Here is a 27942-nt window from a genome sequence, read left to right on the forward strand (position 1 = left end):
AGAAAAGAAAAAAAGAAAAAACACCCACCAGATGAGATATCTGTTTGCATAAAGTGCAAACAGCTATGTCCTGAACTTTAGAGCAGATCATGAATGTATTTAGATTTGGGAAAGATTTCTGCCTGAAGGGAAATCATCATAGAGAAAATGGTGAAGATTTATCCCATTATTTGGGCATGCACTTTGCTGCTTGAAACCTGGCTAACATCTGAAGGTATGTTAACATTATTTTAATTTTGTTTATGTATGTTCCTGGAAACCATTTAACACACACTTCAGTAAAAAAATATTAAAAAAATTATAATGAAACACTAAGTTGTCAAAATTCTATTCGATATAATATAGTGTCAAAAAATATGTTCTAATGGTCAAAGAATTTTTATGTAACATGTAGTCTTTTGAAATGTGAAAACCTTGTGCAATAACTAATTAGAGTAAGTAAAGAGAGAAACTTGTTAACACCAGAAGCCTTTTCATGTTTTGTGTTGTTAGAAAACATAAAGGAAACCAAAAATCAATTGTCAAATCATTCTTATCATGGTGGAATTTAAATGAAGTCTTTGCTTCTGACTTAAATAGCTGTTCAAATTCAGCACAAAAAGCCTTTCAAAGTAAAACAATATTCCCTTGCCAAATATTCAGTGTTTGTAGACTACTTCATCTGTGTCCCAAAAATAGACCTTGACGTTTGTGAATTCTCAGTGTGTCTCTGTTGTGCGTGTAGCTTCAGTGTTTCTGCCGAGGGATCTGGCGGGGTCTCTTCTGAAGAGACAAAAACGCTTTAACTCAGGTAGGTTTGAGGAGTTGAAGACGGCTAACTTGGAAAGGGAATGTATCGAAGAGCGCTGCAATCTAGAGGAGGCCAGAGAGTTCTTTGAAGACCATGAGCAAACCGTGAGTATCTATGTAACTATGTTTACTATGTTTATAACTAGTTGTAACTAACTAATCTATGTAACTATGTTTACTATGTTTGTTTGTAACTAGTAACTAAGAACTAACTAAGTAACTAAGTTTATTTCATAAGAACATTTTTAGGACTCTCTCTTTGTGAGTTTAAAACTTTCCAAACTCTGTTTCAGATGAAATTCTGGGCCACTTATAAGGGTGAGTACAAATATTGATGTATGTGCTATATAGAACACTGATGCTGAATCTTTATTTCTGTGTGTTCATTATACATTAACATAACAGAATGTATTGATAATGTATTGATGATCATGGCCTCTCCTCTTTCAGATGGAGACCAGTGTCAGTCGTCTCCCTGTCAGAATAGTGGAATATGTGTGGGTGGTATGAATACATATACCTGCTGGTGTCCAGCCCGCTTTAGTGGGAAGAACTGTGAGTTAGGTAAGATCTGTGATGATCACATAAACAATAAGATTTGGCAATATATCTTCTAGTTCAGACAACATAATTTATTAAAAAATATGTTGTCTTATTTTATAGTTTATTTTGAATATATATATATATATATATATATATATATATATATATATATATATATATATATATATATATATATAATTTTTCTAGATATAATTTAAAATAAATAAATATAAATATATATTAAAAATAACACACACACACACACATATATATATAGACAGATTTATTTAAAAACGTCATAAAATGAGTATAAATATATACCTTTTTATCTACTTTGTCAAATATATATATATACAGTATTTCACAGTACAGTAGTACACCCCTCACATTTTTGTAAATATTTTATTATATCTTTTTATGTGACAACACTGAAGAAATGACACTTTGCTACAATGTAAAGTAGTGAGTGTACAGCTTGTATAACAGTGTGAATTTGCTGTCCCCTCAAAATAACGCAACACACAGCCATTAATGTCTAAACTGCTGGCCACAAAAGTGAGTACACCCCTAAATGAAAATGTCCAAATTGGGCCCAAAGTGTCAATATTTTGTGTGGCCACCATTATTTTCCAGCACTGCCTTAACCCTCTTGGGCATGGAGTTCACCAGAGCTTCACAGGTTGCCACTGGAGTCCTCTTCCACTCCTCCATGACGACATCACGGAGCTGGTGGATGTTAGAGACCTTGCGCTCCTCCACCTTCCGTTTGAGGATGCCCAACAGATGCTCAATAGGGTTTAGGTACCCTCAGCTTCTTTAGCAAGGCAGTGGTTGTCTTGGAGGTGTGTTTGGGGTCGTTATCATGTTGGAATACTGTGCTGCGGCCCAGTCTCCGAAAGGAGGGGATCATGCTCTGCTTCAGTATGTCACAGTACATGTTGGCATTCATGGTTCCCTCAATGAACTGTAGCTCCCCAGTGCCGGCAGCACTCATGCAGCCCCAGACCATGACACTCCCACCACCACGCTTGATTGTAGGCAAGACACACTTGTCTTTGTACTCCTCACCTGGTTGCTGCCACACACGCTTGACACCATCTGAACCATATAAGTTTATCTTGGTCTCATCAGACCACAGGACATGGTTCCAGTAATCCATGTCCTTAGTCTGCTTGTCTTCAGCAAACTGTTTGCGGGCTTTCTTGTGCATCATCTTTAGAAGAGGTTTCCTTCTGGGATGACAGCCATGCAGACCAATTTGATGCAGTGTGCGGCGTATGGTCTGAGCACTGACAGGCTGAACCCCCACCCCTTCAACCTCTGCAGCAATGCTGGCAGCACTCATATGTCTATTTCCCAAACACAACCTCTGGATATGACGCTGAGCACGTGCACTCAACTTCTTTGGTCGACCATGGCGAGGCCTGTTCTGAGAAGGACCTGTCCTGTTAAACCGCTGTATGGTCTTGGCCACCGTGCTGCAGCTCAGTTTCAGGGTCTTGGCAATCTTCTTGTAGCCTACGCCATCTTTATGTAGAGCAACAATTCTTTTTTTCAGATCCTCAGAGAGTTCTTTGCCATGAGGTGCCATGTTGAACTTCCAGTGACCAGTATGAGAGAGTGAGAGCGATAACACCAAATTTAACACACCTGCTCCCCATTCACACCTGAGACCTTGTAACACTAACGAGTCACATGACACTGGGGAGAGAAAATGGCTAATTGGGCCCAATTTGGACATTTTCACTTAAGGGTGTACTCACTTTTGTGGCCAGCGGTTTAGACATTAATGGCTGTGTGTTGAGTTATTTTGAGGGTACAGCAAATTTACACTGTTATACAAGCTGTACACTCACTACTACACTCACACAATTTTTCTAAATATAATTTAAAATATTTAAATTTAAATATATAAAAAACAACATGAATGGACAGAGTTATTTAAAATATTGAATATAAATATATACTTTTTATCTCAGTACTTTGTCAAAAAGAAATTCTTAACCTGCTTTAGTTACTCTTAAGATCTTCCACTGCTAAAATCTTGTTTCATGTTTCATGGTTTGGTCTGGTGCAGAGATGGCAAAACAGTGTCATGTAAATAATGGAGGCTGCATGCACTTCTGCGCTATGGATAAAATTTATGGAGCAGTGTGTGACTGTGCCGAGGGTTACAGATTGGCTCTGGACGGCAGGACATGTGAACCTACAGGTACTGGAATCTATTCCCACTTATTGCATGCCATTTATCTGCATTAAGTCACTGTATTTTCACTGGAACATAAACTGTATTTCAAGCTCAAAGCTTTTCTTATATTGTGCAGTATGACCTTTCATCCTATAAAGTAGTGAATTTTGAATACCATTTTCATTTAAGGAATTTGATTGAATGTTTTAGCAGATGCTTGGGTTGGTTTGTTTATTAGATCTTGCTCTTAATTCATCTACTTGCATCTTTATAGGGCAATACCCATGTGGACGTCTTGGAAAGAGTATTGCTGAAACTCTTGACTCGAGGTCCCTTATCAGTGCTGAGAATGGAAATCAAAATCACTCTGTCAATCACGTCAATACAACAGAACACAATGTGACGGAGTCCAGTCTTACAGATTCCCCTGAAGTGAACAGCACTAGCACACTTCAACCTACACTGGACAACAGCTCCTCCCCACTCTTTCCTACTCTACCAACTACCAAAAATGCAACAAACAATGAACATCGCATTGTAGGAGGCAATGAAGCAACACCAGGGGAGATTCCCTGGCAGGTAAGTAATGAACTGTGTGTGTAAATAAAACATTCTTAAGATTACTTCTCACCTTATGAAGCAGGGCTGGTATAATTTTCTCTGGTTTGTGTCAAAAAAAAAAAAAAAATCAACAGAATAGAATATTATATGGAGGACATTACAATAAAAACCGTAATATCAATCTTGAGGGAAACTGACTGTCTTTTTCTCCCTGGCAGGTAGTTTTTATGGAAAAGGTGAATAAGGTTGTATTTTGTGGAGGCTCTCTTCTCAGTGAAGAATGGGTCATTACAGCTGCCCACTGTGTTGAAGGAAACAGGGGATCTTTCTTCATCAGAGTGGGTGAGAGACCAACTACACTGTCATTTTAATATGCAGCTGTTCATGTAAAGCCACAAAATCATTATTATTAGTTATTACTATTATTACTACTACTACTACTACTACGTCTTGTCATTTTTATGTTATCTGTTTATGTATTATTTATTTTATTAACTCATTTATTTTTATTTATTTTTATTTAATCAACAGTTTTGTCTTTCAGGGCAAATGTGATGTGATGTCATGCATATTGTAAATTAGTTAACATATTTCTTTAGGGGAACATGATATCTCAAAGGAGGAGGGAAAAGAGAGTGAACACACTGTAGCGGAGTGGCATATCCATCCAAATTACAACTCTCAACAGAGTGTTTACAATCATGACATCGCCCTGTTGAAGCTCAAGGGACCCGTCAAATTCTCAGACTACGCCCTGCCCATCTGCCTGGGCTCTAAAGACTTCACAGAGAACCTGCTCAAGAACGCGCAAAACTCCCAGGTGAGTGGCTGGGGAAGGCTACTGCACGGGGGCGTCGAATCCAAAACACTTCAGAAAGTAGAGCTCCCCTACGTGGACCGGACAGAGTGCAAAGGCAGCAGCACCTACGCCATCACCCGCTTCATGTTCTGTGCCGGTTACAGTACGGTACGCAAGGATTCCTGTCAGGGAGACAGTGGAGGACCCCATGCCACCCGCTTTCAGAACACATGGTTCCTCACGGGCATCGTCAGCTGGGGTGAAGAGTGCGCCAAAGAGGGAAAGTATGGCATCTACACCCGCATCTCAAAATATATGAACTGGATAAGTAACATTACTGGGATCAGAACAGGATAAATGTCCAATAGTGGTCGATAGAGTTTGAATTCCAGATTTGTTTTGAAGAAAAATACATGTTGGAATGAATTAGAGCTCACAGACATTTCTGTACAGATGATATTTACTAGTCATCATTCAACAAACATCCTGTAACAATCAAGAAAATAAATAGTTTACCATCTTATACTTTGTGCTTGTACATCTACTGAAATTATTTTCATACATGATATACAGTACCACAAATAAGTATGAGGTTACTTTCGTCTCTGTACATATTATACACCAGAAGTGTATGGCTTTAAGAAATGTCCTTCAAACTGAAGTACACATGAAACTCATTCAGACCACATCTGTTTTTCTTCTGCCTTTTCTTCTTCCCCCTATTAACTTTATGACATGCACTTACACAACCTTTCAAAATTGTGGGGTTGGTAAGATTTTTTACATTTTTTGATTTTTTTTTTAAAGAAATCTTATGCTCATCAAGGCAGTTTTTTTTAACAATACAGTACAAATAGTAACATTGTAAAATATTATTATAATTTAAAACAACTGTTTTAATATATTTTAAAAATGTAATTTATTCCTGTGTTGGCCAAGCTGAATTTTCAGCAGCCATTACTCTTCAGTGTCACATGATCCTTCAGAAATCATTCTAATATGCTGATTTGATGCTCAAGAAACATTTCTTATATTATCAGTATTGAAAACAGTTGTGCTGCTTAATATTTTTGTAGAAACCGTGATACAGTGATATATTGATACATTCTTTGATGAATAGAAAATTTAAAAGACCAGCATTTTTTAAAAATAGAAATCATTATCAATGTCGTAACTTCTACTTTTGATCAGCATCCTTGCTGGATTAAATTATTAATTTTTAAATATTAAAAAAAATCTTACTGACCCCAAACGGTTGTGTATTTATTCATTCTAGTTTTTAATGAGGCTAACTAGTGAAATAGTTGACATCTTGCACATTCACCTCAACAGATTCTAGGCGGTTAACAAAGTTAAGTGCACATCGTGAATGCAGGAAGGGACAGGGAGAACGTTAAAAAATAATAATGGAATGGACAAACTTACAGTGGACATTATGATGATGTATACCACCAAGCACAGTTTTATTTCAGTGACAAAAACTGACCCAAATATGGTGGTGGATGTGCTGAAAAATGAATTTTAAAACAAATTATTTACAAATGAATCATGCTACTTCTACAGTAATCCCATGTAAAACACTTTGAAAACTAAAAAGATAAAGTAAATATGAATATAAACTAGGGATGCACCGATACAGATATCGGTATCGGGCCCGATACCAAGCTCATGTACTTGTACTCATAAAAGTACCCCCGATACCAAAGACCGATACCTCACGTGACGTAACTGACAGAGACACCGGCGGCAGCAGCAGAAACAATGTCAGCCTCAGAGATGTGGAAATACTTCAAAATTAATGATGACAACCGACACATTGCGAACTGCATGCTTTCAATCACAATTCGTTATCGATTAGTGAAGGCGGAATCGAGCTGAATGACACAGACCAGAAGCGCGCGCGCTCTCTCTCTTTCTTGCGCGCGATCCCAGTTCTCCTCGCGCCTGAATGGTCAAATGCACACATAGTTGTCAAAATGTCCATCGTGTGGAGTATCTCACGTAAATACAGTCGGTTATGGCTTAAGTGGACGTAAACGCCAACAAACGCCAACGAAGAAGGTGGCCGGTGGATTTAGAATTCTATGAGAAAAAACTGTCATGTTCACACTGCCCCAACAAACACCGACAAACGAGTCACAGAGAGTCAAGTCTGACTGGGAAAATTCCACACAGACGTGTAACCATGTTAACAATATTGTCAGGCAAGTTTATTATATTAATAATATAGTATCATATATATTTCCATTGTATTAAAGTATTGAGGCAAAACAAAAATACTAACCTGAAATCCGAAGCGCTGTAGCCATCGATCTGATCGCAACCTATTGCGTTGCGGTTGGTATACACCGGTTTTTAAACATTTTTTTTTAGCGCGACCCTTTTTATTTACGTGACCCATAGGCCTATACAACCATGTAGTTAAACAAGCCAAAACGAATTAATTTGAAACGAAACTGAAGGTAAACCTGCGTTGCTCTCATGGTGGTTATACCTCTCTCTTTCGGTGAAGTGGAGCAGTGCTATTGCTGAATGGCACGGATTGCACTACGGAGTATTGTACCTTTTATATGTTTTTTTTTTTTAACTGTATTTTATTTTTTATAATGAACAAGCTGCGATGTCACGTTTAAAGTGATTTGTTGTGTGTGCGCGGGCGCGATCAAACAGCTGTTTTTGCAGGGGACTTGCCTCATCGTCATGGCGGTTTGCGGCCAGGTCAGAGTTTGTTGACGTTTGTTGGAAAACTGTTCACACTGCTCAGACATTCCACGACCCAACAAACGCCGATTAAACATGTTCAGTCGGGTAAAAACAGATTCCGACCAATGCCAACAGACGCCAACAGGGGTATCACACCGACCCAACAAACTCCAACAGACGAGTTTGACCTTTTTGATCATTTATGAAAAGTTTTAACTTTGCATTTATGAATTCAGTTATTAATTTACTATTCTCTTTTTTTAGTAACCTCTCTGGCTTACCATTTTTTCCTTATTCTTATTTCTATTTGTAATTGTAGCGTGTCTGGGGACCGGTCACCCTCACATACACAAGGACCACACAACCACTCGGTGAGATTCAGCACTTTACTCAATCTGTAATTAGGGTAAATAATCAGTGGAGCAACGGGGCGACAGCTTCTCCCTCTCTGGTACACACAGAATATTTTGCAGGGAGGCACATGCATCATCGGCCTCATACCCAGGTAGACTGAGGCAATCGCATGTCGTACAAGAGGAAACCCCGCAGGTGTGTTCCACCGAACGTTCCCTCCCCGAACAAATTCCCAAAGAAAAGTTCCGCTACCCTTAGCGTTACATTCTCATAACTTATGAACAAAATTTTGTGAAGTTCATTAAACCAATCTTATTACAAATGTAGAAAATATAAAGCATTAATAAACCAATCTAAAGAGAAGGAAAAAATAAAATAATAATAATACAAATACGGAAGGAAATAAACAAAACAAATCAGACTAAATCAATAAATTATTCACACCAGTTACATAATCACTCTGGGTTACAATCGCTATGCCAAAATGGCATAAATATAAGTTGTAGCTACAGTAAAAAGTGGGAGAACGACCCTCTCAAAACGTGGATTACACCTGTGGTGGGAAATAACACGAAGGCTCTTTGTAAATATAACGGTAATGAGAGTTACCGTTTAATGACTTAAAGGGTTAGTTCACCCAAAAATGATGAACCGTTGAGGAAAAAATGGCATAAAAAAAACACAGGGCAAAAACACAACAACAACCATCAAACGTCGTCACAAACAGGATATTCTTGAACAGGACTGCAGTCAGTAGCCAACAGTAAAAAAAAAAAAAAAGCTAAATAAACTCAGTATTAATTGTAATTTTTTTAGTATTTTCAGTATTAGTCAGCCAAGTCTTGTCAATATTTGCTGGGTCCCAAGTCTAAACCGAGTTCTCTGACTCAGCAAAAAATAAAAAATAAAAGACAGAAATGACTCAGGCATGTGAATGGGTATCCATACAAATATAATCATCCAAAGGGATTATATAATCCACATATTATATATTCATACCTTTATGTTAGGAAGTCTGAAGTGTGACAACATTGGGACGTTTTCTCATGACACTACAAACTGCTTTACAGGTATAAATGGTAAAATGCAGGGAAAATGACCCACAAACACTGCAGGTGCAGGCTGAAAAAAGAAAAGAAAAAAAGAAAAAACACCCACCGGATGAGATATCTGTTTGCATGCAGTGCAAACAGATATGTCCTGAACTTTGGAGCAGATCATGAATGTATTTGGACTGTTGGGAGAGATTTCTGCCTGAGGGGGAAATCATCATAGAGAAAATGGTGAAGATTTATCCCATTATTTGGACATGCATTTTGCTGCTTGAAACTTGGCTAACATCTGAAGGTATGTTAACATTATTTTAATTTTGTTTATGTATGTTCCTGGAAACCATTTAACACACACTTCAATAAAGAAATATTTAAAATTATAATGAAACACTAAGTTGTCAAAATTCTATTCGATATAATATAGGTCAAAAAATATGTTCTAATGGTCAAAGAATTTTTATGTAACATGTAGTCTTTTGAAATGTGAAAACCTTGTGCAATAACTAATTAGAGTAAGTAAAAAGAGAAACTGGTTAACACCAGAAGCCTTTTCATGTTTTGTGTTGTTGGAAACCATAAAGGAAACCAAAAATCAATTGTCAAATCATTCTTATCATGGTGGAACTGAAATTAAGTCTTTGCTTCTGACTTAAATAGCTGTTCAAATTCAGCACAAAAAGCCTTTCAAAGTAAAACAATATTCCCTTGCCAAATATTCAGTGTTTGTAGACAACTTCATCTGTGTCCCAAAAATAGATCTTGACGTTTGTGAATTCTCAGTGTGTCTCTGTTGTGCGTGTAGCTTCAGTGTTTCTGCCGAGGGAGCTGGCGGGGTCTCTTCTGAAGAGACAAAAACGCTTTAACTCAGGTATGTTTGAGGAGTTGAAGGCGGATAACTTGGAAAGGGAATGTATCGAAGAGCGCTGCAATCTAGAGGAGGCCAGAGAGTTCTTTGAAGACCATGAGCAAACCGTGAGTATCTATGTAACTATGTTTACTATGTTTATAACTAGTTGTAACTAACTAATCTATGTAACTATGTTTACTATGTTTGTTTGTAACTAGTAACTATGTTTATTTCATAAGAACATTTTTAGGACTCTCTCTTTGTGAGTTTAAAACTTTTCAAACTCTGTTTCAGATGAAATTCTGGGCCACTTATATGGGTGAGTACAAATATTGATGTATGTGCTATGTAGAACACTGATCCTGAATCTGTATTTCTGTGTGTTCATTATACATTATCATGGCCTCTCCTCTTTCAGATGGAGACCAGTGTCAGTCATCTCCCTGTCAGAATGGTGGAAGATGTGAGGATGGTATGAATACATATACCTGCTGGTGTCCAACCCGCTTTAGTGGGAGGAACTGTGAGTTAGGTAAGATTTGGCATTATGTCTTCTATTTAAGACAACATAATTTATTTAAAAAATATGTCAAAATATGGTCTTATTTTATATTTTATTGAATGTATATATATATATATATATATATATATAAAGAATTTTTCTAAATGTAATTTAAAATAAATAAATATAATTTAATAATTTAAATACATATTGAAAACAACACACACATATATATGTGTGTGTGTGTGTGTGTGTATATATATATATATATATATATATATATATTTTTTTTTTTTTTTTTTTTTTTTTTTTTTATCTCAGTACTTTGTCAAAAAGAAATTCTTAACCTGCTTTAGTTACTCTTAAGATCTTCCTCTGCTAAAATCTTGTTTCATGTTTCATGGTTTGGTCTGGTGCAGAGATGGCAAAACAGTGTCATGTAAATAATGGAGGCTGCATGCACTTCTGCATTGTGGATCAAATTTATGGAGCAGTGTGTGACTGTGCCGAGGGTTACAGATTGGCTCTGGACGACAGGACATGTGAACCTACAGGTACTGGAATCTATTCCCACTTATTGCATGCCATTTATCTGCATTAAGTCACTGTATTTTCACTGGAACACAAACTGTATTTCAAGCTCAAAGCTTTTCTTATATTGTGCAGTATGACCTTTCATCCTATAAAGTAGTGTATTTTGAATACCATTTTCATTTAAGGAATTTGATTGCATGTTTTAGCAGATGCTTGGGTTGGTTTGTTTATTAGATCTTGCTCTTAATTCATCTACTTGCATCTTTATAGGGCAATACCCATGTGGACGTCTTGGAAAGAGTATTGCTGAAACTCTTGACTCGAGGTCCTTTATCGGTGCTGAGAATGGAAATCAAAATCACTTTGTCAATCACGTCAATACAACAGAACACAATGTGACGGAGTCCAGTCTTACAGATTCCCCTGAAGTGAACAGCACTAGCACACTTCAACCTACACTGGACAACAGCTCCTCCCCATTCTTTTCTACTCTACCAACTACCAAAAATGCAACAAACAATAAACATCGCATTGTAGGAGGCAATGAAGCAACACCAGGGGAGATTCCCTGGCAGGTAAGTAATGAACTGTGTGTGTAAATAAAACATTCTTAAGATTGCTTCTCACCTTATGAAGCAGGGCTGGTATAATTTTCTCTGGTTTGTGTCAAAAAAAATCAACAGAATAGAATGTTATATGGAGGACATTACAATAAAAACCGTAATATCAATCCTGAGGGAAATTGACTGTCTTTTTCTCTCTGGCAGGTAGTTTTTATGGAAAAGGTGAATAAGGTTGTATTTTGTGGAGGCTCTCTTCTCAGTGAAGAATGGGTCATTACAGCTGCCCACTGTGTTGAAGGAAACTGGGGATCTTTCTTCATCAGAGTGGGTGAGAGACCAACTACACTGAAATCATTATTATTACTATTACTACTACTAACACTACGTCTTGTCTACGTCTCTGTTTATATATTATTTATTTTATTAACTCATTTATTTTTATTTATTTTTATTTAATCAACAGTTTTGTCTTTCAGGGCAAATGTGATGTGATGTCATGCATATTGTAAATTAGTTAACATATTTCTTTAGGGGAACATGATATCTCAATGGAGGAGGGAAAAGAGAGTGAACACACTGTAGCGGAGTGGCATATCCATCCACATTACAACTCTCAACAGAGTCTTTACAATCATGACATCGCCCTGTTGAAGCTCAAGGGACCCGTCAAATTCTCAGACTACGCCCTGCCCATCTGCCTGGGCTCTAAAGACTTCACAGAGAACCTGCTCAAGAACGCGCAAAACTCCCTGGTGAGTGGCTGGGGAAGGCTACGGCACGGGGGCATCGAATCCAAAACACTTCAGAAAGTAGAGCTCCCCTACGTGGACCGGACAGAGTGCAAAGGCAGCAGCACCTACGCCATCACCCGCTTCATGTTCTGTGCCGGTTACAGTACGGTACGCAAGGATTCCTGTCAGGGAGACAGTGGAGGACCCCATGCCACCCTCTTTCAGAACACATGGTTCCTCACGGGCATCGTCAGCTGGGGTGAAGAGTGCGCCAAAGAGGGAAAGTATGGCATCTACACCCGCATCTCAAAATATATGAACTGGATAAGTAACGTTACTGGGATCAGAACAGGACAAATGTCCAATAGTGGTCGATAGAGTTTGAATTCCAGATTTGTTTTGAAGAAAAATACATGTTGGAATGAATTAGAGCTCACAGACATTTCTGTACAGATGATATTTACTAGTCATCATTCAACAAACATCCTGTAACAATCAAGAAAATATAGTTTACCATCTTATACTTTGTGCTTGTACATCTACTGAAATTATTTTCATACATGATATACAGTACCACAAATAAGTATGAGGTTACTTTCGTCTCTGTACATATTATACACCAGAAGTGTATGGCTTTAAGAAATGTCCTTCAAACTGAAGTACACATGAAACTCATTCAGACCACATCTGTTTTTCTTCTGCCTTTTCTTCTTCCCCTTTTTAACTTTATGACATGCACTTACACAACCTTTCAAAATTGTGGGGTTGGTAAGATTTTTTAAATTTTTTGATATTTTTTAAAAGAAATCCTATGCTCATCAAGGCTGTTTTTTTTTTAACAATACAGTACAAATAGTAACATTGTAAAATATTATTATAATTTAAAACAACTGTTTTAATATATTTTAAAAATGTAATTTATTCCTGTGATGGCCAAGCTGAATTTTCAGCAGCCATTACTCTTCAGTGTCACATGATCCTTCAGAAATCATTCTAATATGCTGATTTGATGCTCAAGAAACATTTCTTATATTATCAGTATTGAAAACAGTTGTGCTGCTTAATATTTTTGTGGAAACCGTGATACAGTGATATATTGATACATTCTTTGATGAATAGAAAATTTAAAAGACCAGCATTTTTTAAAAATAGAAATCATTATCAATGTCTTAACTTCTACTTTTGATCAGCATCCTTGCTGGATTAAATTATTAATTTTTAAATTTAAAAAAAAATCTTACTGACCCCAAACTTTTGAACGGTTATGTATTTATTCATTCTAGTTTTTAATGAGGCTAACTAGTGAAATAGTTGACATCTTGCACATTCACCTCAACAGATTCTAGGCGGTTAACAAAGTTAAGTGCACATCGTGAATGCAGGAAGGGACAGGGAGAACAATAAAAAAAAATAATGGAATGGACAAGCTTACAGTGGACATTATGATGATGTATACCACCAAGCACAGTTTTATTTCAGTGACAAAAACTGACCCAAATATGGTGGTGGATGTGCTGAAAAATGAATTTTAAAACAAAATATTTACAAATGAATCATGCTACTTCTACAGTAATCCCATGTAAAACACTTTGAAAACTAAAAAGATGTGCTAAATAGCCCAGAACAGCCATATTTAATCTGACTTAAAGTAAATATGAATATAAACACAGGATCATCTGAAGGTAAGCAGCATGTTTTGATGCCAAAGCAAAGCCAGAATAATAAAAAAAAAAAGAAGAATTAAGATCAACCTGGTACGTTTGGAAATGGAATGTTAGATTTTGGCACATAGACTAGATACTGATGTGAGCTTTCATCTTTCATTCACTGTAGCACTAGTATCTATTCCAGCATTAAAATGGCTTTTTAAAACAAGTGTCCAACCACCGTACCCATCTGTTCTCACAGGTCAGTGTACACGCCATGCTAAAAACTTTCCTGCTTTAAAATACAATGAAATACTGTTCTAACTACACAAATACATGTTTCATATCATGTGTTATGGCACAGTATGGTGATAGTACCTTCCAGGGATGAAGTGGATCAGTGTAAAGTTTGTGCTTCACAAAGCTCCTTTTATTGTCACACTGTATTGTTGTAGATGGTGTCTCTTTTTGTCTTTAAATCCAACATAATCCACAATCTCCACTGATGGCAGATGGAAACTTTCTCTTGACTAGGCGGCTCTGTTTTCCTGACTTTGTGTTTGTTTGTGTGTGTCAGTTTGGCGTGACAGGGCTCAGTCCTGAATGAGAGTAATGGCCTTTAGGGTTGTCACATGGTGGGAGCTTTGTGTACATGTGGTTTATGTACTTAGGTGTTGCTGGGCTTCCTGCTGTTTATATTTCTCGTACCTATGAGACAATATCGAAGTGCTTTAGATAAAGAAAAGATTCTACTGCAGTACAGCACAGTATATGCTCATGTCTGATAAAATTGAATCAGTTTGTCTCGTTAAAGGGGTCATGACATGAGAAATCAAATTTGCCTTGATCTTTTGGCATATAAGAGGTCTTTGTACCATTAAAACCTCCTGCAAGTTTCATAGCTTGAAACGTCCTCCTCGTTATAAACAAGGCATTTATTTAATCAAGCTCCAAAAACAGCTCGTTTTGATATGGGGGGATCTGTGACATCACACAGGCAAATACATTTGCATATGACTGCCTCCAGAGCAAGACACTGACAAATAGTTATCCATCATCACACCATAGGCCCCGCCCACTGGCATTCAGTCACTTAACGGCTGACATTTGCCTACACTGAGCGTCGCGTTGAGTCAAAAAGAACCCATTGTTCAGTTTGTGACAGTCCACGAGCTTGAGTCTGCTGACAACGGGGCAAATGAAAGAGTAAAAGAACGTTTGTTTTGACGTGTCCTGTTTAAACAGCTCATTTGCGTCTCTTTACAGACTTCTTAAGGATCCCAGCGTTGGAAACAAGTGGATGGTTTATTTTAATGGCGTCCTGGATCACGTCAGAATGTTCAGAGCATTTTTTTTCACAGTGTAATAGAGAGTTTGCAAAGAAACTTTCATTGAAAGATGAAGCAGCCGACTGTATTGGATCTGCAGCTGCATCACAAACTGTCTGTAAGTACATGATTTCATAATGCTTTGTCTGTACATGACAGTTTTATATGGATAATGTTTTCAAAACACTTACTCTCCTTCAATAGCGAGTGGGCATTTCCTATGCAATGATGTTAGCCAATCATAACAGTGGCCATTCACTGACAAGCCTTAAAGGAGCCGCACCTTAAAAACGGATAATTTCAGACAGAGGGTCAGATATATTTTTGTTCATATATTTTTGGTGTTTTTTTTTTAACCTCAAGAAACATATAATAAAAAAAACCCATGTCATGACCCCTTTAAAATAAAATTTTCAACATATTTTTATGTAAGTATAGCATGTATAACAAGTGACAACAACATGTAAGCTGCATAAATTAATTTAGAGTATTTAGAGTATAGTTTATAGTTTCTAACATCAATTACACTACTTGTAAGCAGGAAGTGACAAAAATCATTAGGCCTATAGAGTTTACTCACCACAAATCCACCTCCCGACCTAATGGAGGGACTTCTGCCTGCATCTCCCAGCATTCTCAGAAGTGTATCTACAGGGAGTTTTCCTTCACCTCCACGAGTCAAATTCTTAACATGCCTGTGGGAATTACAGCATGATATTGATCATTAACTTAATTAGACTGAGGCTTGTTGCGTAACTAGTGATTCAGAATGATTTAATATGTTCTCGTCCTGAGAGTAATAAATCAACGTTCTATACCATATATTAGCATTTTGGAACCAAATATTATTAATAATTATTAAGTCTTAAATAGGCAAAAGCATGTAGGTGGTGTTTTGTAAAAATATATTATTTAGGGATGCACAATAAATCAGTATTTGGTACCATATGGATTAATGGAAGATATTAAAAGATTTTAATATATTTATTATATACACTGTTAAGTGTAATCTCAAAATGATTATCCTTTTTCATGCTGTACATTATAAAGTTGTGATGCTTAAATTCACATGTAGCATTTAAAAATACTGATTTTAAGTTTAGTGTTTTTGAGTTCAGTATTTAATTATTTATTTAGACAAAGTAGTATTTTAATAGTTATGAGCCATAAAATGATCAGCTTAATATTAACATCGACCAGAATCATAAGATCAGAGCATGGCTTATATTTTTTGGTGCACTTAAAGTCAACATGAAAACAAAATGGACAATTTTTGTTTTTTTTTATGGAATATTAAAGCACAACACAAAGGTAAGCATATTATTTTTGCTGTTCATTTTTTGAACATGAATGACATTTTCGTCTTTTATGGTGTGAGGGTTAAAGTCTGTTAATTTCTTGACTGCCGTTTGCAAATATTTGACATACTTTAACAGTTTCTACCTGTTTGGGTGAAACATTTTTGTCATTTTTGCTCATTTTCCTTTACTGTATTTGTTTTGATCCATTTTCCTGTTGTATTGTTCTCCTGGCAGGGAAATTGATTCATTTTTATAATGTTATTTTGTCATCCTTATAAACCTTGATTGCCATGACCAATGAATGTTTTGGGCGGGTTTTGGAGAGCTTTTGGGCTGGAAATCGTTAACCCAATCTGGCAACACTATGCCTTACATTATTTCTTGTTTGAGAAGCAATTTCACTCGGATATACGTCACAATAGAGAATAAAAGTCTATTGCAACTTAAGCATAAATTAAAAATGGAAAATTACTCACCAAAGCCCCATTGCACTCTCCTGCAGCACGTGAATGACGTCACCAGATTTGATTATTACATCATCCTTGCCACACTTTAAGTGATCCAACATTGCTCTGTACCTTCCAGGAACCTAAAAAAACAAACAAACCAGCATAATACAAGGTCAAAGCAAATCATACAGACTATATAAAACCAAAATCCTTCATCGTTGAAACCTGGTTTCAATGAAAAGATCCCCCCAAATGTTACAACCATATTTCTTTCAGATTCACCAAAAACAAAATTGAAGCAATATTCAGGGTTGGGCTTGGCCATAACAATAAACAAAATGGCCACTGGCTAAATCCAATTACAACTAAATAAACCCTTTAAAAAATAAAATAAAATACAGTGGTCTGAGAATAATGAAGGGAATTCGTTCATCAGCAATACAATGTTTTTGCGATGTCCCTCTGAAAATAACTGTGAATCTGAGCGATATCTAAAGGTTCAAGCTCACCAGCAGCACATCGTCTTCTTCATCAGAGTCAGAGATGTTTGAGAGGTCAGTGGTCCAGTCCTCCAGACCCTCACAGATGTCCACTGACTGAGAAGTCCCAGGCCAGCCTGCAACCCACAACCAGCCGAACCATACTGACATTCCCACCATGTGGATTGTAAATTTTTCATGCATTGCAATAATGTGATTCAATTTCATGCAAATGAATGTACCACAATTTACATATTACATATTAAAAATCCCATTTCAAAAACCCATTATGTTAGATAGCATAGTAAATTTTCCTGCACCTATCAACCAGACTAAATTCCAATGAAAATGGCCTTCCCACAGCCTCTGACTCACTGCGACGATTGTGGTGGCGGGGACGTGGGGAAATGATGACTGGGTCTGTCAGAACCGGACTCACACGGCCTGAATCGGTGTCCTCTGAGCTGACCGACGCCCCCTGGAGCTTGCTGTGAGGAAGGACATCAAAACAACCTGAGCAGCCAGTGATCTGTGTGGAACTCCAGGGCATGCACACGGACATATGCCTCACACTGACCCACCAACCGATGAACCGACAGGAAAAAAAGGGCATCAAAAAAACACAGGGCAAAAACAACAACAACCATCAAACATCGTCACAAACAGAATATTCTTGAACAGGACTGCAGTCAGTAGCCAACAGTAAAAAAATGCTAAATAAACTCAGAATTAATTATATGAGTGTAATTTTAAAGTCAGTAAATTGAATTTCAGTAAACATTCAATATTAGCTGAGTTGACATGATATTGACTCCAATCCTGTTCCACTGAACAACATGACATTCAAAGAAATTGTTTTGAAAATCAAATATAAAGTACTATGTGCTGCAAATGACTTCCCAAACGTAATTATGTTTTTTACTATTATTATTTATTACAAATATACATAGCATTCATTTAGGGTGAAGTGTGTGTGTGTGTGTGTGTCACTTCAAAAATAATCCTAAATGTTACATCAAAATAATCAAAACTTGCACTTTAGCCAATTAATTAGCCCATGACTAGACTAAAATTACATTAAGACTAGATTAGGATTCTTCTTTTCACACTAAATGTCTGAAAATAGTCCATAATGCTTATTAAACAGTCATTTACTGCAAATAGCATTTTACATTTGGCTCTCCAAAGTCCAAGCCAAATGTTTCCATCAAATAGGTTTCAAAAATGAGGAGATCAAGAGTGTTTTTCATGCCAGTATGATACAGATTAGGACTATATCCATCATGCAGATGGGCTCAAAGCATACAGTATTTATGAAGGTGATTTACATAAGGCAGCACTGCTTGATAAAACCTGTTGATTATAGTGCTAAATTTCAAATGCTTTCATATTCAGATGTTGATTTACACATTTTACATCCATGCTATAGAAGAGATTGCAAAAGCAATGTGACGGGTTATGGGAATACAGTGAGGATCACCTGTCGCCCAATGGTGGGAATAATGGCTGCTCACTATACGGTTGAGCATCACCTGAGAAAGAGAAAAGCAGAGACTGACTCACTAAACAAGACTGATTTAACCAAGACATACCAGTTCAAAATTGAAAACATTAAACACCGATTTTAACAGAAACGGAAATGCAATGTAGGAACCTTTGTCAATCTTTTGCTGATTGTTGAGGATTTTTCTAATCTCAGTGAGCCATGCAATCTTCACATCTACTGTTGGAGCCTGCAAAATAAAACAATTACAAGATACAGATAAGATTTTTACACACAAATGAGGCCACTAGTGAATGCTTTTCTTATTTAATATTTATTTACATTGTTATAATTCATTTATTTTATATATAAAATGTTATATCATTTATTCATATCTGATTTTTATATATTTGAATGTAATATTTTATATTTTAAATACTTTTATTCTATTTATTTATTTTTTATTACAAGTTATATTATCATCATATTGATTTTAGTAATCATTTTAAGTTTAGTAAAGTTTAGTAAAAAAAAAAATATATATATATATATATATATACATTAAAACCTAAAACCTTTTTCTTATTTCCAGTTTTAAAATATCTTTTGAATCACTTATTTTAAATGTGATCTCATGACTCTTAGACCACAGTGTAAATGAAATCTGTCTAAAAAATGGCTAATTCTTCTGAAGTATATCCAAAAACCCACATATTATTTAGTTCTGCAAGTTCTACAAACAAATTTGTATTCAGGACTTGACATTAATGTTCACTGTGAACAAGCGATTTTTGAGATATCCCCATCAGCGAGGAGGCATTGAAGAGGCGTTAGTAAGTGATGACAGAGGCACTTGTAACTTTTTATCCATTGCATTCTGTGGAGTTTTAACCTTGATAAATGACTCACCTGAACAACATACACCTCCTCCTTTCCGTTGTACCAAATTTCAAACTTCTTTACATCCCCTTTGATGTTTTCTGTGATACCAACAGCACTCATCTGCAAATGAAACAGAGGGGTCAAAGATCTCACTTGGAAATTCAGTAATGCAGTGTTTTAATAACCTTGTGGGTTTTTAAACTGCCAATGGAATTTGAGTTAAGCCTAAAACCCCTTTCATAAAAACGTCAATCTCTTTGAGCACACTTAAAATAGGACTGGAATAAACAAATACGTGCTTAACCTCAACATCAGTGCAACACAACATGCTCAAAAATGGTTTAAATGTAGAAAGCAGGTCAAAGTTGGCTGGTTAGCTGCATGGTGGATGTGGTAACTGCACCATCTGGCTGCCAAAATCATCTTTCTACGTTGATGGTCATTCAAAAGTAGTCATGCATTCTGACAAAATAAATATTTAAATGCCAAATAGGTTGGTCTCTCGCTCTCTCTCACCATCAGGCAGTGTTTGAAGCTGTAAGAGGCTGTCCGATCATGTCCCTCTCCACTCTCCTCTCTCTTCTTGCAGAAAAGCAGAGCTCTTTCATGAAGAAACAGATGCCTTTGCATGGGTTTAAAGCGAGCCATGTCCTTCATGCGAGTTGGGCCTTTCCTATGGTTGATCCAGACGTTGAAGGAGCCCTGCATAAGGACGTGACCCAGGTCACTCAATTCACCCTAGATACAAAGAACACGTAGAAAATCAAATGTAGGAATGTAAAAAGCAGCACTTTTAAAGTTAATTGTAGGCCATATTCTAATAACAAAAACATATTTGACTGACTCAGTTTCGGTAAACATTAAAGTGCCCCATTATGCTTTTTTGGATATTACCTTTCATGTAGTGTGTAAAATAGCTGTTTGTGAATCTAAAAGATCTGCAGAGTAAAAATAAAACCAACGCCATCGTTCGTATCACTGTGTGTCAAGTGTTGAGGAAGCATCTGGAGCTGAAATTCAGATATGGTAATGTGCGTTTCATTTCTGACACGGGCTGTAAGCGGTTGACCAATCACAACAGACTGGGCCATCTGACCAATCAGAGCAGAGTAGGCTCTCGGTAAGGCGGGGATTAGAGAGAACGAGTCCTTGATCGACCCGTTTCGGACACTGTGATAAAAGAGGTGATGCTGTTTGGATGCATGTAAACATATTGTAGGAGACCTTCAAAACAAAAGTAGGAACCTTTAAAATAGCACAATAGGCACACTTTAATATTCCTCCTGTCTCCATTCTCATTTGTTAGCCACACCTCATAACCAGTGATGGCAATTTGATGCATGGAGTCATTGACAGACTTGAGGAGATCCAGCATGGCATTTAGCGCCCCCTGCAGCTCAGATGCATACTGTGAGTTTGAGCTGTGCTTGAGTAGTTCCTAATCAAAGAGACAGGAAACTTTAAGTGAAAATAGACATTAAAAAAAAATTAAAATTTGTATTTGGTTTGTTTTGGTTAAGCACCTTAAGAAGAAGCTGGTACTTGGTTAAACGCTGAACAGGTTTGAGCAAATATGAGTCCAGCCCTAGTTTATGATCCAACTTCCTTTTGCACTCCTACATAAGAAAACAGAAAGTAAAATATTTAAAACTCATAACAGGATATAAACCATTCCACTAATCACTATCTATGCCTATAGATATCTGTGTGCTGTTTATTGTAATCATTTCAATCAATTGTTATTGTATGGATGTGTGAATTCTAAAACATATCCACATCAATACCTGGATGAAGACTGAATCAGAACACTGCCTCCAGAGGGCATCTGAGCGAGGTTTGTTCTGGCAGTAGCGCTTGTAGACCTGAAAATTTTCTTTCTGTAAAACAATTCATTACAAAAGAACAGTTAAAGGAACACAAATCAGTGGTTCCTACACTACTTTTCTAGGGCGTCACTACCGAATGTTCAGCACCGCAGCAGAATAAATCATATTTACCTGAATTGTGAATGTAACTTCACAGTCTATTGAATGTGGTGCAATAAAAGACAGTGTACCACAAAATAATGGCAAAAAATTTCTTTCTGTTGAGATGTCACCAGAGCCTGCATGCAAAAACAATGTCCAACATGACCAGTCTAGTCACAAACAAACAATTTACGAACCAATGATTCTTATGAGTCGGTCCTTTTTAGTGAATCAAAGACATACAGCATGACCAGTGTATTTTCAGTCCATAGTGAATGACTCTTTTGAGCCGGTTCTTTTAATAAATAGTTCAAAATTTACCAGTTTCAGTTAGTGTGACTGAATCAACATACTGTATGACTCACAAACAGCAAGTTATCATTATTTTCAGTGATGTCCATATCAAAATAAATGTTTTGTGTCAGTATCATTACTGACCGATGGTTCATATGCAGGGCTTGACATTAACACCCGCCAACCCGGCAAATTTCAGCAGTGGCGTAATGCAGGCACTAATACTAGCCACTTTGGCGGGTTGAATTTTATATATAATATATACATTTTTCAATTATACTCTTTTAAAATGGCATCTAAAAAACAAAAACAAAAAACAAAGCACAATGTAGTGTTGTCAAAAATATAATTTTTTCGTTACTCATACTCATTTTCCCCAGAATAGACACACAGTACCCGCTGTGCTTTCTCGCTCTCTCATCTCTCCAACAGCGAGTCAAATACACACAAAATAATGTCAAAATGCCGGTCTTGGTGAGTATTCACTTAAACACAGTCAGTTATGAGAACTATGTTAGCAGTTGAAAAGAAAACGCATGTATAACAGTATAATGGATCCATGCAGCAGGTCTTAAAGTGACAGCAGCCTAATATACCAGCTGCCAAATTATGAGATAATATTAAAAATATCTATATGGCAGTTTTTCCCCATGGTATTGATGTCAAAATTGTGGCCAGTAAAAATGCTGAGTGGCTAGTAACTTTGGAAAACCACTAGCCACAGTGGTTTGTGAGCAAAAAAAGTTAACGTCAAGCCCTGTTATGATATGTCATTAAAGATACACAGATTTGTTGCATTACACACCAATACACACACACACGCACACACACGCTACTGCTCAAAAGCTTGTGGTCAGTAAGATTTTTTTCATGTTTATGAAAGAAGTCTCATGCTCACCATGGCTGCATTTATTTGATCAAAATACAGTAAAAACAGTAATACTGTGAAGTGTTATTAAAATTTAAAAAGTTTTCTGTTTCAATACAGTATATTTCAAAACATAATTTATTCCTTTAACTTAGTCCAGTCTTCATTGTCACATGATCCTTCAGAAATCAATCTGATATGCTGATTTGTTTCTCAAGAAACCTTTCTTATTATTATCAATGTTGAAAACATTTGCACTGCTTAATATTTTTGTGAAAAATGTGATTTTTTTTTTTTTTTCAGGATTCTTTGATAAATAGAAAGTTCAAAGGAAAACCATATGCCCTTACATATATAGATATGACAGAATTGCTCACCCTTTCCAAAAAGCGTGCTCCCACTCTCTCTGGAGACTCTAAGCAGCTCTCAAGGTCCTGCAGGAATATCCTACACAACAAAGACATGATCAGCATGAATGTGTGTTTATGTATCCATGTGTGTGGGCATATTTCTCACCTGCTGTGGAATTTATAGATCTCCGGCAGATTTCCAAACAGCTCTTCTTTCTTGTTTCGCAGTACAGATGGCAGTATATTAGAGAGAGATGGGTTATCCATCTCTGCCCTGTAACCCTGTCACCCAGGAACAGAAAAAAATGTATGACTTACAAATATTCTAAACATCAAAGAGCTGTAAAATGTTTTAGAACTATTATATTAGCTCTAATTGTACACTTTTCATTTCTGTTGCACCCTTAATCATTGTGCCAAATGATCAGAGCCATCACAGTTTGCTTTGTTTTTGTTTATATGGCAGTCTCTATCAATGGTTGTACAGAAAACATCAGAAAAAAGTGTGTGTAATTACGTGATCAGGCTCTGACTCACCAAGACACTATAAACTACATTGTGAAAGGAAAGATGTGAATGTGGAATTCAAAATGAGTGCATCCAAAGATCATCTACTATATCACAGCTGTGAGGCAAATGGGATGAGGGAAAACAAAACACAGACCAATTATTTCAAGGTCATTCCGTCAAGACATTACCAGCAAAACAGACAGCAGCTCCTCCACATAGATTCTCTCCGTCTCAATCAGCTCCTTCATTACATGGCTGGAGAAGCGAGGGATGCATGGGCAATAACAGAGGAGAGAGGGGAAGAAAGAGATGAGGACAGAAAGGGAAAGAGACTGGTGAGAGACAGACAAAGAGAGGAGGTTGAGAAGGAATTAATGATTCGTGAACATAAATTTTTGTCAAGATATTGCATAAATGCTCACCGTTTGTGCTGGTCGGGGTTCTCAACTCCATCTGGGCCGTAGGACAGACAGCTGCGGTTCTCCTCGTAGTCGTGCATCACCTCTATCTACAAGAACCAGGAAAAGATCCTAAAGCTGTCAGCAACAAGTAGAAGTGCACTTTGAATGATTTTGAGACGAATGAGGTTGGTCAGCCAAACCTTCTTTGTGCTGGGACCTTTCCGTGAGGCCCTTTTACCAGGGAGTGCAAGATCAAAAGAAAACCTTAAACTGGAGTTCACATCAAAACCTTAGAAAAAGACAGGAAACATTCAGACCAATGGAAACAGTATGTTTACCGTGAGCAAATGTGGTTGAAATAGATAAACATACTGTGTTTAGGAGAGAACAGAGGGGATTTGCAGCGTGGTGAGTTCTCAGGCCTTGGAGCGACCAGCTGGATGGGTCTGACCTGAATATCAGCCAGTTTTCTCAGACAGGCCTGTCGGCTCTGGATCATTCCCTGTACTGTTGATACCTTCTCTGTGACAGCCTCTATCTGAGACTAACATGAAAGGAAAAGAGAGTGAACTTAAAATAGGCACTTGATCGATAGAGGATGATTAAGGACATACTGTAGAAAAAGAATTCGGAAATCGGAGCGCAGTTTTGATACTCTATACATATGTGTGATTGAGGCATCTTTTTTCAGGAGAAAAATCAGTGAATCAGGAAGTTCATTTAATCTTCTTGCTGTCTAAGAGAAACAAATGAGATACTGTGAGATATTAAAGGTAAAGTTACCCAAAAATAAAAATGGCGTCATTATTTACCCTCATGTCGTTCCAAACTTGTATGACTTTCTTTATTCTAGTAAATACAAAAGAAGACACTTTTTTGAGACTTTTCTCAAAATATCTTATTTTATGTTCCACAAAAGAAATAAAGGCATACGGGTTTAGAATGAAAAAGGGTGAGTAAATGATGACTAAGGGCCCTATTTTAACGATCTAAGCGCATGCTCTAAAGCGCACGGTGCAGGTGCACTTAACTTTTGCTAGTTTAAGGACGGGAAAAATGGTCGGCGCACCCGGCGCATGGTCTAAAAGGGTTGTCCCTATTCTCTAAATGAGTAATGGGTGTGTTTTGGGTGTAACATGCAATAAACCAATCAGAGTCTCATCTCTCATTCCCTTTAAAAGCCAGTTGCGCTCGCGCCATGGCGGACTTGCTATTTACATGGCGGAATTTGCAAGCGGAAAAACTGAACGCTTCTCTAGTTAGGAAACGGATCTGCTTGTGCAAGAGGTTAAAGCGCGTGAACAGACCATCTACGGGAAAAGCTGGATTCCACCAAAGCATTTTTATCTTTATGCACACAATAATAATTTTTTACATTGTAATCTTTTTATTTTTAATATTTGGCATGTTTGTGTGCTGCTGCGCTTTCCTGTGTGTGGAATAAGCAGAGTGTACATGCGTTGTGCACCCGCATATAGGCACATATTACTAATTAATAACTACAAACATATTACTTTAGTAATTTGTTTAAATAACAAAACAAATATCGCACCATTGACTTTAGACCAGGTTTCAGTTGGTCAATGGCGCAGTCTATTTCAGTTGCCTCAAAATAGTAATGCGCCAACAATGCGCCTGAACACACCTCGTTTTCAGACCAGCACGCCCATGGGTGCACAAATGGGTGCACAAATGGGTGCAAATGCATTTGCTATTTAAACAATGTGGCGCTGGACGTGAAAATGATAACTGGGTCGGGCTGAAACTAGAAAAAAACACTTGCGTCGTGCCTGGCATCACATTGCGCCGGGTGTATGATAGGGCCCAAAATGTTCATTTTTGGGTGAACTATCCCTTTAAACTTGTTTAAAGGCACAACATGTCATTTTCACCACTAGAGGTCACTTATTCAAAACAAAGAAGTAGCTTGATGACTTTGAGTTGTTGTCTTCACCACCACAGCCGACGGACTCGGGCAGAAATCATGTTCATGGATGAGCTAATGTATTAAAGTTTTATTAACGTTACTATGGTATGAAGCAGGGTGAGCCGAGAGCCGTGGGAGCAGAACGAGGTCGCAGGAGCGAATGCTAATGAGAGATACCTGTGCGACACACTTTTTTGCTAATACGTTTCACTCTGATGTATGTCACAATATGAAAGAAAATATATGTTGCTAGTTCCGTCATGACTTTAAAGCAAAAGAGGGACATTTCAGAAAGAAATGATACAATTAATGCACATTTTTACATTTTTAGTGATAATATAATTAGCATATAATTTATAAATATAATTTTTGTATTCAATTTTCAATACTGGTCTCAAAGGGTATATATTTGTGCTTTTTTCAGGTCTGTCAGTACCTGCAGCTGGGGTGTGAGTATTGCTTCTAACTCCAGACTGAGGAAGTCCGGGTTAGACCGCAGGACTGAGGGCGCCGTCTCCATCAGTTTCTCAATGTCCCGCAGGGCTGCCTGCGCCCCCTCTTTGGACTGAAACTTATCCAGCAGCTGGTTAGCCAGCAGATAGGCCCCCTCATCACACCAACGCACAGTCTGCCCATACACAGATATGCAGAGTCTGTATATGTTTTGCATAAAGTGCATATATTACATGTTTCTTGCATTTGCATAGTTAATACCTCCTCCAACCGCAACAGAAGGACTCGTATGCGCGTGAGAGATGCCCGCTTGGCACGCAGAGCTGTTGTGAGAGTGTCACAGTGATGCCTCAGTTCATTGCAGCGCTGAACTATTAGGGCAAGAGCGTAGTGATGACTTGCTGCAAGCTGATGCCCATGCAGAATAATAATCTGAGCACGGCCCATTTCCTCCTGCAAGAACAATACAGCGCTCTCAGCTATTAATCAAACACTTGTGTATATCAGTTAAAATACAGGTCAAAAGATGTTTCCCCTTGTCAACTCTCAACATCAGCGTCAATCAACATATGTGGTGTGCAATGTATTTGAACTGAAGCACAATCTCAATAAGGCATGTTTCTTTTTATTTTCTATGAATGTTTCCTAGTAAAAAAGAGAAGGTTAAATATTTTAACCATTAAAATTTTAAACCTCTGCTGTGGTCTCCAGCATATCGAGGTCTTTAAGCAGCTGCTCCGTCTGGGCCACTGTTGTCCCCACAGATGCAATGGCTTTCTCCTGTGTACTAAGTTTCTCCAGAATTGTTTCCATCTATGCACAGACAAAGACCAAATAATTATTTTCAACAACGCATTTAAGATAAATATTTTATATTGCATTAATTCAGGTTTTTCACAAAAATATCATAACAGACTTTTGCATTGGTATAACTGCAATAGAAGTTTTATTTTTTTTTTCCACATCTGTTAAATTGGTTGTATTAACATAATATGCAGTGAGAGTAAAGTCATTTGAGTTGAAGTCATAAAAAGGACAATAACCATCCGAATGAACTGATTCACTAAAATTAAACTCTTTTTTTTTACAGTGCTGTATATGTAACCCCTCCTGTTTGAACCGCCCACTCTGAGCGGGACTCGAACCCCGGTCCACCGGCATGGGAGTCAGGCGCTCTAACAAGGAGGCTAAAGACCGCAGTGTCTAGTGTCAGTCACTAGAGTGCCTCTTGAGATCAGGGGAGTGAGGTTTACACGCTCAGATCTTACTGGCCTATGTCCGTTACACTTGCCCCCCTAAACCTCACTCCCATCCGGGTCACGGCACCAATGTAACCTCTCCTGTTCAAACCGCCTACTCTGAGCGAGACTCGAACCCGTGTCCATCGGCATGGGAGTCGGGCACTCTAACAAGGAAGCTAAATACCGCAGTCTCTAGT

General features: G+C 37.5%; 2 protein-coding genes across 8 annotated transcripts in view; one reads left to right on the top strand and one right to left on the bottom strand.

The window, feature by feature from the left end:
• f9b (coagulation factor IXb) lies at positions 1 to 12852 on the top strand. Of its 7 annotated transcripts, none has more exons than XM_051908065.1 (8): positions 1 to 214; positions 725 to 894; positions 1083 to 1107; positions 1240 to 1353; positions 10758 to 10892; positions 11143 to 11447; positions 11640 to 11763; positions 11967 to 12852. In XM_051908065.1, the coding sequence occupies exons 1-8, from the start codon at positions 148 to 150 to the stop codon at positions 12542 to 12544; spliced, it is 1518 nt and encodes a 505-aa protein (XP_051764025.1). In that variant the 5' UTR covers positions 1 to 147; the 3' UTR covers positions 12545 to 12852. The 7 variants fall into 7 exon arrangements, with proteins under 7 accessions (XP_051764025.1, XP_051764026.1, XP_051764023.1 ...); XM_051908066.1 differs by lacking the exons at positions 1083 to 1107; positions 1240 to 1353 and adding exons at positions 10131 to 10155; positions 10255 to 10368; XM_051908063.1 differs by lacking the exon at positions 10758 to 10892 and adding an exon at positions 3410 to 3544 and having other exon boundaries at positions 8 to 214.
• The window catches only part of LOC127520166 (proto-oncogene DBL), a 20009-nt gene continuing 4675 nt past the window's right edge, over positions 12609 to 27942 (bottom strand). Inside the window, exons 7-27 of the mRNA XM_051908059.1 lie at positions 27198 to 27317; positions 26766 to 26957; positions 26488 to 26679; positions 24497 to 24668; positions 24325 to 24413; positions 24146 to 24231; positions 23912 to 23978; positions 23380 to 23495; positions 23241 to 23310; positions 21519 to 21611; positions 21258 to 21350; positions 21047 to 21172; positions 20251 to 20472; positions 19762 to 19854; positions 19024 to 19102; positions 18850 to 18901; positions 17745 to 17941; positions 17400 to 17506; positions 16918 to 17030; positions 15721 to 15835; positions 12609 to 14520 (exon numbers count right to left, since the gene is read on the bottom strand). Coding sequence (XP_051764019.1) covers positions 14506 to 14520; positions 15721 to 15835; positions 16918 to 17030; positions 17400 to 17506; positions 17745 to 17941; positions 18850 to 18901; positions 19024 to 19102; positions 19762 to 19854; positions 20251 to 20472; positions 21047 to 21172; positions 21258 to 21350; positions 21519 to 21611; positions 23241 to 23310; positions 23380 to 23495; positions 23912 to 23978; positions 24146 to 24231; positions 24325 to 24413; positions 24497 to 24668; positions 26488 to 26679; positions 26766 to 26957; positions 27198 to 27317 — 2409 coding nt within the window. The 3' untranslated portion in view covers positions 12609 to 14505. The remainder of the gene's footprint in view (positions 14521 to 15720; positions 15836 to 16917; positions 17031 to 17399; positions 17507 to 17744; positions 17942 to 18849; positions 18902 to 19023; positions 19103 to 19761; positions 19855 to 20250; positions 20473 to 21046; positions 21173 to 21257; positions 21351 to 21518; positions 21612 to 23240; positions 23311 to 23379; positions 23496 to 23911; positions 23979 to 24145; positions 24232 to 24324; positions 24414 to 24496; positions 24669 to 26487; positions 26680 to 26765; positions 26958 to 27197; positions 27318 to 27942) is intronic.

This window comes from Ctenopharyngodon idella, chromosome 10 (assembly GCF_019924925.1).
Source record: "Ctenopharyngodon idella isolate HZGC_01 chromosome 10, HZGC01, whole genome shotgun sequence".
Classification (NCBI taxonomy): Eukaryota; Metazoa; Chordata; class Actinopteri; order Cypriniformes; family Xenocyprididae; genus Ctenopharyngodon; species Ctenopharyngodon idella.